At 43.7% G+C, this 12,500-nt stretch overlaps 1 protein-coding gene across 1 annotated transcript in view; it reads right to left on the bottom strand.

The window, feature by feature from the left end:
* si:dkey-26i13.8 (kinesin-like protein KIF19) overlaps window positions 1–12,500 on the bottom strand; it is a 46,561-nt gene that overhangs the window by 4,239 nt on the left and 29,822 nt on the right. Inside the window, exons 16-23 of the mRNA XM_063198270.1 lie at window positions 12,140–12,410; window positions 6,483–6,604; window positions 5,320–5,531; window positions 3,787–3,877; window positions 2,658–2,777; window positions 1,846–2,029; window positions 888–1,153; window positions 278–449 (exon numbers count right to left, since the gene is read on the bottom strand). Of these exons, the coding sequence (XP_063054340.1) occupies window positions 278–449; window positions 888–1,153; window positions 1,846–2,029; window positions 2,658–2,777; window positions 3,787–3,877; window positions 5,320–5,531; window positions 6,483–6,604; window positions 12,140–12,410 (1,438 nt within the window). The remainder of the gene's footprint in view (window positions 1–277; window positions 450–887; window positions 1,154–1,845; window positions 2,030–2,657; window positions 2,778–3,786; window positions 3,878–5,319; window positions 5,532–6,482; window positions 6,605–12,139; window positions 12,411–12,500) is intronic.

Raw genomic sequence — 12,500 nt, 5'->3', positions numbered from 1 at the left:
TACATGAAAAATAAGACACTTTACCACCTTTATAAACCCTGGCCAACGATTTTAACTGTATTAAGCCCCAAAATAGTGGCATACCCCTTTAATATATGTAGTCTACTGTGATGTGCCTTACCCAAGAATAAGCCATTTGCCATTGTCTACGGTTGACATCGAAACTATCACGAGCCAGTCAGACTCATCCCACATTTGGCCAGTTGCCAGGTGCCAATGTCAAGCCCTTGGTTACCAAGGAGACCTTAGAATCAGACTTGTGTGTGAGATCTCTTACCTGTGTGATGGGAGACGCTGTATTTGACTTTGACGGTGGGAGGCGTGGCAGGGTTTCCCACGTTGCTTGGCAGGGGCTGGGCGGCGGCAGTCGGGGCGGGAGAGGGGCGCGTCAGGCGGTTGTCGGACACGCTCTCAAGCACAGGGTGTTTGGAGGCGCCGATCTTGGGTTTCTGTGGGAATCATTACAAAGCAACATGAACACATTTTACTCCTATTGAGTCATTTTCCCAAGTTTCTAGGTTCCAAGTTTCCAGGATTTCGATTTGCCAGTCAGACATCTTTTATTTGGTATAAATTTTTTTATATGATTATTTTTTTTTAAGTTTCTGTATGCAACGAGACAGAACTGGAACTGTCCAAACCACTGATTCCTATTTTTCATTGCTGCCAGACTACATCAAGCAGGACTGATGAAACTTGGGTGAACATGACTGGGCCTTACCCGTACTTCAAACAGTTAAGACACTGTACTGTTACGCCGAGGACCCGATCCTTCCCCATCTCTCTCTCTCCCACTCATTTTCTATCTTGTCCTCTCACACTAAGGCATACAAATCTCCTAAAATCTTAATGTCATGAACAATAACAGACAGTTATCATTGACTGACCCGTTTTCCGTTGACATCAAACGACTTGGAGCGCCGGCGTCGGATCTGCTTCTGGTGTCTCTCCGGTGACTTGGCATTCCGGCGCTCCGCTCTCGTCGCAGGCTCCTTCTTGGCTCCGGCTCCGTTCTGGCTCACACCCGGGCCAGCTCCTGCTCCGGTACGCCTCCGCCTGCCTTCCCTCGATGGGTCGTCGTCCGGCGTGCTGGTCGACAGGCTTTCCACGCTCCCCGCCGCACGCAGACCGCGCCTGGCCGCCGCTACCAGGGCTGCAAAGGTACACAGGAAAAACACCAGTGTTATTATGAAACTTAAAGAGTTGCATTTAGCAGAGCATGAGTGGATCGATGTATGGAGAAATTGGACTACTGCTGTTTAATCAATATCTGTTTATATATGTTATTCCTATTATTATAGAGTGTTGGCACACAATATTGGTGCCAATCCATCCACCCATTGAAAAGTAATTACATGAAAACATAAAATATCATACATTTTGGGCGCCATCTTGAATTTCTCAGAGAGCTCAAGGGGGATTCCTGGGGACTTTTGGTACAGCATGTCATTCCTAAAGGTATTCTGAAGATATTCTGAAATGTTCAGCTTGTCACTAATTTGTTCCGGGTGAAACCCTAATACTCCTGGACTAATTGCATTGTGTTTTGTTGCATTGTATCGTATTGTTCTCTGTTCTGTTCTATTCTACTCTATTCTATTCCATTCTATTCTATTCTACTTTATTCTATTCTACACTATTCTATTCTATTATATTCTACTTTATTCTATTATATTCTGTTCTATTCTATTCTATTCTATTCTATTCTATTCTATTCTACTTAATTATTTTCTATTCTATTCTATTCTATTCTATTCTATTCTATTCTATTCTGTAAAGTCTTCTGTATTGTATTGTATTGTATTGTATTGTATTGTATTGCATTGTATTGTATTGTATTCTTGCCTGAGGCGGTGGCCTTGGTGATGGTGGCCGTGGAGAAGTTGGGTGTCTTGGGGACAGCTGTTGCAGCTGTGGTGGCTGTGGTTGTGGTTGTGGTGGCAGTGGAGTTGTCTGGCGACGCCTCCGGGCGGACAGCTGCGCCCGCCACTGCACCCAGGCCCCGCTCCAGGGAGTGACTACGCTGCTTCTGATGGTCATAACACACACACACACACAAACACACGCAAGCACGCACGCACACACGAACGCACGCACGCAAGCACGCACGCAAGCACACACACACACACACACACACGCACGCACGCACGCACGCACACACACACACGCACACGCACGCATGCACGCACGTACGCACGCACGTACGCACACACACGCACACACACACACACACACACACACACACACACACACACACACACACACACAAAGCAGACAGTTATTTTTGACATTCAGGAAATGACATACTGGCATTGAAAGTTATTTCAATAAAGTCAATTTGCTTATTCCACAGTCCAGGGAATGACTACACTCTAAGCCATGTATTTCAAAAATTGGGGCAGGGCCCTCCCATATTGGTGATGAGGGGCCTGGTAGGCTATTAGATGGGGCCCTATCAGGGGTTTGCCCTGGGACCCTATATGCAATTGTTACGCCACTGGTGAGAGAATATCTTTGAGTGTGTATATCAGGGGCTAATATTGTTGATGGCCTTCGTGTGTGTGTGTGTGTGTGTGTGTGTGTGTGTGTGTGTGTGTGTGTGTGTGTGTGTGTGTGTGTGTGTGTGTGTGTGTGTGTGTGTGTGACATGTGACATACATTGGTAGCCTTGATGCGTGATCTCCTCTGTGCTGCGATGACAGAGATGCTCTTGGTATCGCTGGCGATCTCACGCAGTGTATCAGCACTCACCGCACCCACCACCTTACCACCTGTGGACTACACGCACACGCACACGCACACGCACACGCACACACACACACACACACACACACACACACACACACACACACACACACACACACACACACACACACACACACACACACACACACACACACGCACACACACACACACAAATAAACATGAAATAGACTATGCACTGTAGTATAGTTCAGTAGTCTGAAGCTAGATCTGAATTGTGTATGAAGGGACATTTGAATGAGAGCAATTGGCCAGCCGGGAAATTCATGCACATTTGCCAATGTAAGTTACACATAAGCACTTTGAGTTGATCTTAAAGGGACACTGTGTGAGATTTTTTGTTGTTTATTTCCAGAATTCATGCTGCCCATTCACTAATGTTACCTTTTTCATGAATACTTACCACCAGCATAAAATTCTAAGTATTCATTATGACTGGAAAAATTGCACTTTTCATACATGAAAAGGGGGATCTTCTCCATGGTCCGCCATTTTGAATTTCCAAAAATAGCCATTTTTAGCTGCAAAAATGACTCTACTTGGACCATACTAGAAAATATTTGTTTATTACTTAGTAAACTTTTATGTAAAGATCAAATTTGGCAATAGGCAGCCCAGTTTCAATGAGCAGCATAGTTGCAGTACCTTTTTTGATCATTTCCTGCACAGTGTCCCTTTAAGATTCCTGACACAAGGAAGCTAAATTGTGTATAACCAACTAATTCAACTAAAGCAAAAACAAAAAACAAAAAAAAACCACACATCTGGTGAAAGCAGCATGTCTGAAATGCAACTATTGAAACTTTCTAAAGGAAAGTAATGGTGTTGTGACTTTGTTGTCTTTGTCGCTTAGCACTGCTAGCTAATTCATCCAACTAGGCTCAGTACTCTCCCTGTTAGCATATGTCAACCGTATGTGACAGTTGACTCACACGTTGCTATATTGGGAGATTATGCGAATTAATGAATGATGGTAATCTGAGTGTGGCAGAGGCATAATCCTAATCTCTTGCGTATTGTTTACCTGCGTCAGGGGAGGAGGGCTGGATGACAGAGGCCGGCGTCGGGGGACACGTGATGGTCTTGTGCTGCTCTTGAACATCTTATTACTGTCACTGGTAAATAACACAAACAAACAAGAACAGGAAATGAGGGTTATGTTATTACATTTTACCCAAAATTGCAATGGCATAATGTAATTTAACATGATAAAAACTAAATTATAAAAACTGATGTATCATAAAAACTGCTGTCTCTATTAAATTCAACATTTTTTTCAATTTCACAGAACACTGATTATTTTTGCTCAATGGTGAATAAAATGGTGGGATAGCAATGGTCACAGTAATTTATGGCCAGTCACTTTAATCTGCTTGAAGGTGATAAGTGAAGGAAACATACACACAAATCCAAATATCACCAATTCAATACCCAGTTACACTAATCATGCAGTATAGTGAGAAATAAAGCAACCATTTACACGTTAATACAAAACAAAAGTTGGTATTGAGAGACATAAATAGAAAGTTGCCTTTAACCATGGAAGACAAATTGCAAACAGAAACGTTTACAAGGACAGATAGGAATTATTCAGGAGAATGTTCCACTGTGCTGAACTCAAATTAAATTTAGTTCCTTCAGCCCAACAGACAAACCACACACGCACGCACGCACGCACGCACACACACACACGCACGCACGCACGCACGCACGCACGCACACACACAGCCTCTGCCTCAACCCCTCGTCTCTCTCTCTCTGTCTCTCTCTCTCTCTGTCTCTCTGTCTCTCTCTCTCTCTCTCTCTCTCTCTCTCTCTCTCTCTCTCTCTCTCTCTCTCTCTCTCTCCTGGGATAACCATCCATTCCTGCACGAAACCAGACGTTCCTAAAATTAGCCAAGCATGCAGAATGATGTAAACTACACAAAACAGGATCAGGAACACAGCACGCTGGTGCCTAAATTACACTGTACAGAATCTCAAGATAGCACAAGTGACAGCTCAATTTCACGCACAAGTTATCTCTGCTCTTAGTGTTGCATTTATCTGGGTGCTTGGCGGATGCTGTTTTTTGTGTTAGTCTGTTTGTTTTGTTTTGATTGTGGATTGGGCACTTTAACGGAATAGCTCAGCCAATTATGTGGAATGCAGACTGCTATTTACGCTCACTTCTTTCTGTTGTGTGGTTGTATGAAGTGCTTGACATGCAGACTGTAGTTAATGATGTTTTTAAAATTCAAGCTTAGTAAAAAATGTATGGTTGAGCCACAAGCCACAAGGCAAGAGGAACCATTTCCTTTTCAAACCATTTCTTCACCTTTTCCTCCTAATCAATGTATCTCTTCGTTCAGGCCAGAGAGTGTGTGTGTGTGTGTGTGTGTGTGTGTGTGTGTGTGTGTGTGTGTGTGTGTGTGTGTGTGTGTGTGTGTGTGTGTGTGTGTGTGTGTGTGTGTGTGTGTGTGTGTGTGTGTGTGTGTGTGTGCGCACACTTCTGTGCGTGTGTCCGTCTGCATGTGCTTGTGCATGCCCTGTGTACTGCATGAGTAGTCTACCACACCTGTCGTTGTTGGGTCCGGAGGTGGATGAGTTGGCCATGGTGGCCATGGTGGTGGTGGTGGTGGTGGTGACAGGGTGCCTGTTGCTGGTCCTCCTGTTGTCAGGCCGGGATGCTGCTGCTGCTGCTGCTGACTCTGCCTGGTTGCCATGGAGGATCTCACACACCAGGTCATCCAGCTTCAGCTGCTTAGCAACTGCCAGGATGGACTCGTCCTGCACACAGAAGCAGAGAGTTTTTTTAGTTTAAATTTTAGTTTTAGTTGAAAGGGGGTACATGGTAGGATTAAATAAGTTCCAGAGTCAGCCAATGCTTAGACGAGTCATTAGTAAGTGAACAGTGCCTCTCCCGACCACTTTCGCGCTCTGCTGTCTGGAATGCCTGCATGTAGTACAAACGGCAGAGTGTGGCTTTAAAGGGACACTGTGAGATTTTTAGTTGTTTATTTCCAGAATTCATGCTGCCCATTCACTAATGTTACATTTTCCATGAATACTTACCACCACCATCAAATTCTAAGTATTCATTATGACTGGAAAAGTAGCACTTTTCATACATGAAAAGGGGGATCTTCTCCATGGTCCGCCATTTTTAAATAGCCATTTTTAGCTGCAAAAATGACTGTATTTGGACCATGCTAGAAAATATGTGTGTGTGTGTGTGTGTGTGTGTGTGTGTGTGTGTGTGTGTGTGTGTGTGTGTGTGTGTGTGTATGTGTCCGTGTGTGTCCGTGTGTGTGTGTGTGTGTTATACCGTCATGTTGGTGGACGTGACGGTGAGGGGGTTGAGTGTGTGTGTGTGTGTGTGTGTGTGTGTGTGTGTGTGTGTGTGTGTGTGTGTGTGTGTGTGTGTGTGTGTGTGTGTGTGTGTGTGTGTGTGTTATACCGTCATGTTGGTGGACGTGACGGTGAGGAGGTTGAGTGTGTGTGTGTGTGTGTGTGTGTGTGTGTGTGTGTGTGTGTGTGTGTGTGTGTGTGTGTGTGTGTGTGTGTGTGTGTGTGCAATGAAAACTGAAACTGAAAGTCTGCACACCAAGCTCCCATTTCTCTTAATTTAACGTAGTGACGTTTCGGGCAGTATGCCCTTCATCAGACATTGTGTGTGTGTGTGTGTGTATGGAAAAGGCCATCTGCATATGTGTGTGTGTGTGTGTGTGTGTGTTATACCGTCATGTTGGTGGACGTGACGGTGAGGAGGTTGAGTAGCTGGTCCATGCCCCCCTCATTCAGCTCGCTCAGGTACACGGAGTACATCTGCTGCAACTCCTCAGGAATCACCAGACCGTTATCTAACAACCACAAACACACAGTAGAACATGAATGAAAAGAGAACGTTAATACAATACACAATAATAAAAAAAAATATTCATGTTAATTTGCTCAGGTACGGAGTACAACTACTGCAACTCCTCAGGAATCACCAGACCGTTATCTAACAATCACAAACACACAGTAGAAAATGAAAAGAGAACGTTAATACAATACACATTAATAAAAAAAATTATTCATGTTAATTTGTTCAGTTACACGGAGTACAGCTACTGCAACTCCTCAGGAATCACCAGACCGTTATCTAACAACCACAAACACACAGTAGAAAATGAAAAGAGAACGTCAATACAATACACAATAATACAAAAAAATATTCATGTTAATTTGCTCAGGTACACGGAGTAGAACTGCTGCAACCTTTCAGGAATCACCAGACCGTTATCTAACAACCACAAACACACAGTAGAAAAATGAAAAGAGAACGTTAATACAATACACAATAATAAACAAAATTATTCATGTTAATTTGCTCAGGTACGGAGTACAACTACTGCAACTCCTCAGGAATCACCAGACCGTTATCTAACAACCACAAAGACAACAAAGTCACAACACCATTACTTTCCTTTAGAAAGTTTCAATAGTTGCATTTCAGGCATGCTGCTTTCACCAGATGTGTGTTTTTTGTTTGTTTTTTTTTTCTTTTCTTTCCTTTAGTTGAATTGGTTGGATATACACAATTTATCTTCCTTGAGGCAGGAATCTTAAAGGGACACTGTGCAGGGAATGGTCAAAAAAGGTACTGCAACTATGCTGCACATGGAAACTGGGCTGCCTATTGCCAAATTTGATCTTTACATAAAGGTTTACAAGCAATAAACAAATACTTCCTAGTATGGTTCCTAGTATGCTTCCTAGTAGTCATTTTTGCAGCTAAAAATGGCTATTTTTGGAAATTCAAAATGGCGGACCATGGAAAAGATCCCCCTTTTCATGTATGAAAAGTGCAATTTTTCCAGTCATAATGAATACTTAGAATTTGATGGTGGTGGTAAGTGTTCATGAAAAAGGTAACATTAGTGAATGGGCAGCATGAATTCTGGAAATAAACAACTAAAAATCTCACACAGTGTCCCTTTAATGATCATATTTCATTATTTGAGGTCTGGAAAAAGGTGGAGATGGCGTCCGCGCCTTTGTCTTACTTGAGAAGTTTCGCTCAGTGCTAGATCTGTAACGATATTGTATATGACCGAGAAATCGTGATACACAGACTCACGATACTATATCGTGATACAAGGAGCCAGTATCGTGATACACCCTTTCAAAGTTTTGACACACATCAGTCCAGAAAACTGACATGAAGTGATGGTGCTTCCAAGCTGCAAATCATCATAACATTATATATATATATATATATATTTTTTTTTTGTAAATTATTTGTAGCCTCTTGTAACCTATTCTACCCACAACCTATCATAGTTTTATTCATAATTTTATTTTATAACATTGGCAAATGAGAAATCGTGGGGTGTATCGAACCGTAGGTCAAAAAACGGGATACGAACCGAATCGTGAGTTGAGTGTATCGTTACAGCCCTACTCGGTGCGCAATTCCAAACCAAAAATGCAGTGTGAAGAATACGGAGTCGCACACAGGAGCTTGATTCTGATCAGTGAAACTGTATTTGATTTGATATGTATTTTTGATTTTGGGAACACTGATGATGGGCTAGACCTGAAACGCTTGCATCCCACTTTTTTGTTTTGGCTTCTCTTTATGTTCAGCTTTTAATACAGTTTCACTGATCAGCATCAAGCTCCTGTGTGCGACTCCTTTTTCTTCTCACAACACATTATTTGAGGACTTGCGGGCAGAGACAGCTGCAGCTCTGCTGGACTCAATAGCCTTTTACCCAACACCACAGGCCCGTAGCCAGGGGGGGGGTTCGAGGTGTTCTTTCGAACCCCCCCTCCTGTCCCCCACCCCCACTCGAACCCCCCAACACTGGGCCAACAATGAAAATAACTGTCAGATAGCAGTAATTTGAAGCAATTCATGTCCATTTATGTTAAGAATGGGGAGCAACAGACAAACAATTCAGGACAGCAACAGACTAACAGCAAACTCATAATGAATAAAATATGTCTAAATTAAAATATTTGAAGTGTGCTCGTGTATTTGGGGACATTGGAATAGGGAGCCAAATGAAGTCCACTTTCGGGGGAAAAAGATCCCCCCCTACCACAAGGCTGGCTACGGGCCTGCACCATAAACGCATACTGTACTATACACAACAATAGCAGGAAATACGGTACAATGGATATACAAAAATACAACATTACCAGACGCCCAGTGTGGCTTAAACATGTGAACTGAAAACAGTTGGTCTCGTACACAATAACAGGAAATAATACAAAAAAAGTCAATGTTCACATACAGTAAGCCATCTGAGGCCTCACTGTAAATGAAGCCAAAACATTCCCAATGGACTGAAAACATCCCAAAGACTTAGGTCACACTGGTATGTTTGCAAATTGAACACAAAAGAACTTGATTTTGAGAGGTTTCTCAGGTAGATGCAAGTATGAAAATGTGTTGAGTGCATGACATAATCAACAAGGCATTTAGTGCAGCAGGAAGTTCCATACTGTGTGTGTGTGTGTGTGTGTGTGTGTGTGTGTGTGTGTGTGTGTGTGTGTGTGTGTGTGTGTGTGTGTGTGAGTGTGAGTGTGAGTGAGGGAGGGAGGGAGTGTGCGTACGTGCGTGTGTGTGTTTAAACATGAGACATTGTTTTGGATAAATACAGAGACTCAATATCCCTTAAGGGATCAACGAAGTAAATGAACCTGAAATAAACTTTACGCATGTCTTCAACCGTGAATTAAAGAATGCCGCTGGCGTATGAGGTCATTGGCCAGGTGTGTGTGTGTGTGTGTGTGTGTGTGTGTGTGTGTGTGTGTGTGTGTGTGTGTGTGTGTGTGTCTGTGTGTGTGTGTCTGTGTCTGTGTGTCTGTGTCTGTGTGAATGGGTGGGTGTGTTTATGTGCTCGCTGTTGGCATCAGCTGCTTGTGCGCTCTGAGTAGAAAGATATTATGACTGAGTGAATGTGTGAAACCAGTCCATCCTCCTCCATGACTGAGCTACCCTAAGCATGGTACCGTACCGCCACACTGCTCCCTTTCGAGCGCCATTGGGGGCTGCCCTCTTGCACGGGTGAGGCATAAATGCAATCATGTTGTGTGCAGTGTGCACTTGTGTGCCGTGGAGTGCTGTGTCACAATGGCAATGGGAGCTGCAGTTTACCAGGTGGGCTTTCACTTTCACTTTCACTTCCCCTGAATAACGACTCTCTGTTGGTGTACAACAGTGTTTCTCAAAGTGGGGCGGAAGGCCCCCTAGTGGGGCGCGGAGGTATTGGAGGGAGGGCGCGTGAAGTCAGAAGGTTTTTCTTTTTTAATACTTTTCTGCTTTACCATTAAGTCAACACATTCACTTTACAATCACAATATATGAATTAAATTATTCACTAATATTTAGATAACATCATAGGCCATATACGTGTATATTAGGCTCTAGTAAACTTTGAGAAAGCCTATTTATTTGTATTTTCGTAACCATTTTGCTCGAGGGGGGCGCAGACAGACACCCTTCCTCTTAAGGGTTAATGGCAGGAAAAGTTTGAGAAACACTGGTGTACAATATCATTGTCTGCTTGTGTGTTCGGAATAAAAAGAGATTATACCTGAGTGGCTATCGTCTCTGCTGTGTACGTGGGTATGGATGTGTGTACATGTGTCTATACCGTGTGTGTGTGTGTGTGTGTGTCTTACCTGAATAACGGCTCTCTGTTCCAATCGTCCAGGTATCTCCTCTGCACTAGGAAGTCTCTGTTCCTGAGTGCCTGCTGTCTCCTCAGCGTGTGTCCTCGTGTGTACTGTATGTACAGTATACTACTATGTCTGCACTATGCATATAAAGAGCTTCTTTCCAAAATGGGATACCCACTATTTTTTACTTTTGCTGTTTAATATTGCAATTGACTGTAACCAAGTCCTATCATCCATGTGTGACTTCTTGCCATGTTTTGAGAACATACTTTTTAAGCCTCTATAAAAATGCATTTTTCAATGCAATTCAATGGAATGCCCAAAATGTTCCAAAATGGGTACCATCTCATTTTTGAAAGAAGCTCCACATGTACTGTATCTTACCCTGAATAACGGTTCTCTGTTGGTGTATAATATCATTGGCTGCTTGTGTGTTCGCACTCACAGTAGAAATATATTATACCTACTGTATATCCATACCTATATGCCTAATATATCCCTATGGTCTCTGTTGTGTGTGTGCGAGAATCATTGTGTGTTCATGTGTCTGTAACGCATGTGTCTTACCCTGAATAACGGCTCTCTGTTGGTGTATAATGTCGTCGGCCAGGTGCCTCCTCTGCAGCAGGAAGTCTCGGTGTCGGAGCGCGTGCTGTCTCCTCAGTGTGTGTACTGTATACTATGCATACAGTGTGTGTACTGTAAACTATGCATACAGTGCTGTGTCTTACCCTGAATAACGGCTCTCTGTTTGTGAATGATGTCGTCGGCCAGGTGCCTCCTCTGCTCGTGCCTCTGCAACAGGAAGTCTCGGTGTCGGAGCGCGTGCTGTCTCCTCAGTGTGTGTCCTCGCGTGTTGTATGTATACTATGCATTAGGGCTGCACGATATATCGAAAATGTATCGATATCGCGACATCACGGACGGCTTACGATACACGTATCGCAAACGTTGCCCACGTATCGCAAAAAGTTTTACATTTTTAATAACAGCAAATTTGGTGAAAAGGTTTAAAAAATGTATTAAAAACGTTGCCATTTTAAGCTGATGCTGTATATTAGTCATGTTTTTTCCTCATAAAAAATAATGTTGGAAATAACACATTGCTTTTAGTTGTTTTATACATGATAAAGTGTAGAATGGCAAGTAGAGAGGGGAATTAATATGTATATATTAAATATCGCGAGTAATATCGATATCGCGGTTTACAGTCATGATATCGCGTATCGCATATTTTTCCAATATCGTGCAGCCCTACAATGCATATGTATCTTAGCCTGAATAACGGCTCTCTGTTGGTGTATAATATCATTGGCTGCTTGTGTGTTCGCAGTAGAAAGATATTACACCTATATCTATACCTACAGTATATACCTACTATATCCCTATGGTCTCTGCTGTGTGTGTGCGAGAATCATTGTGTGTACATGTGTCTGTAACGCATGCGTGTCTTACCCTGAATAACGGCTCTCTGTTGGTGTATAATGTCGTCGGCCAGGTGCCTCCTCTGCTCGTGCCTCTGCAGCAGGAAGTCTCGGTGTCGGAGCGCGTGCTCTCTCCTCAGTGTGTGTACTGTATACTATGCATACAGTATGTACCATCTCATTTTTGAAAGAAGCTCCACATGTGTACCCTGAATAACGTCTCTCTGTTGGTGTCGGAGCGCGTGCTCTCTCCTCAGTGTGTGTACTGTATACTATGCATACAGTACTGTGTCTTACCCTGAATAACGGCTCTCTGTTGGTGTATAATGTCGTCGGCCAAGTGCCTCCTCTGCTCGTGCCGCTGCAGCAAAAAGTCTCGGTGTCGGAGCGCGTGCTGCCTCCGGAGCGCGGCGGCCTGCAGCTCCGTGTTGTCCAGCTCCAGCTCGTGGGTCTGGCAGAGCAGGGACAGCAGCTCGCGCTGCTCGGCGTTGGCAACCCGCCGCGGCAACAGCTCCTCCAGGCGGCTGGACCTGTGCTTCATGGAGGCCAGCTTCTCCTCCAGCTCCACCTGGGGGGGGGGGAGAGGGATGAGACGGAGAGAGGGATGAGACGGAGAGAGAGAGGGATGAGACGGAGAGATGAATAAGTGGAGAGAGAC

Source organism: Engraulis encrasicolus, chromosome 1, assembly GCF_034702125.1.
Source record: "Engraulis encrasicolus isolate BLACKSEA-1 chromosome 1, IST_EnEncr_1.0, whole genome shotgun sequence".
In the NCBI taxonomy this organism is placed as follows: domain Eukaryota; kingdom Metazoa; phylum Chordata; class Actinopteri; order Clupeiformes; family Engraulidae; genus Engraulis; species Engraulis encrasicolus.
Note: the sequence above shows the minus strand (reverse complement) of the source record. Positions and strands in the feature narration are given on the sequence as shown.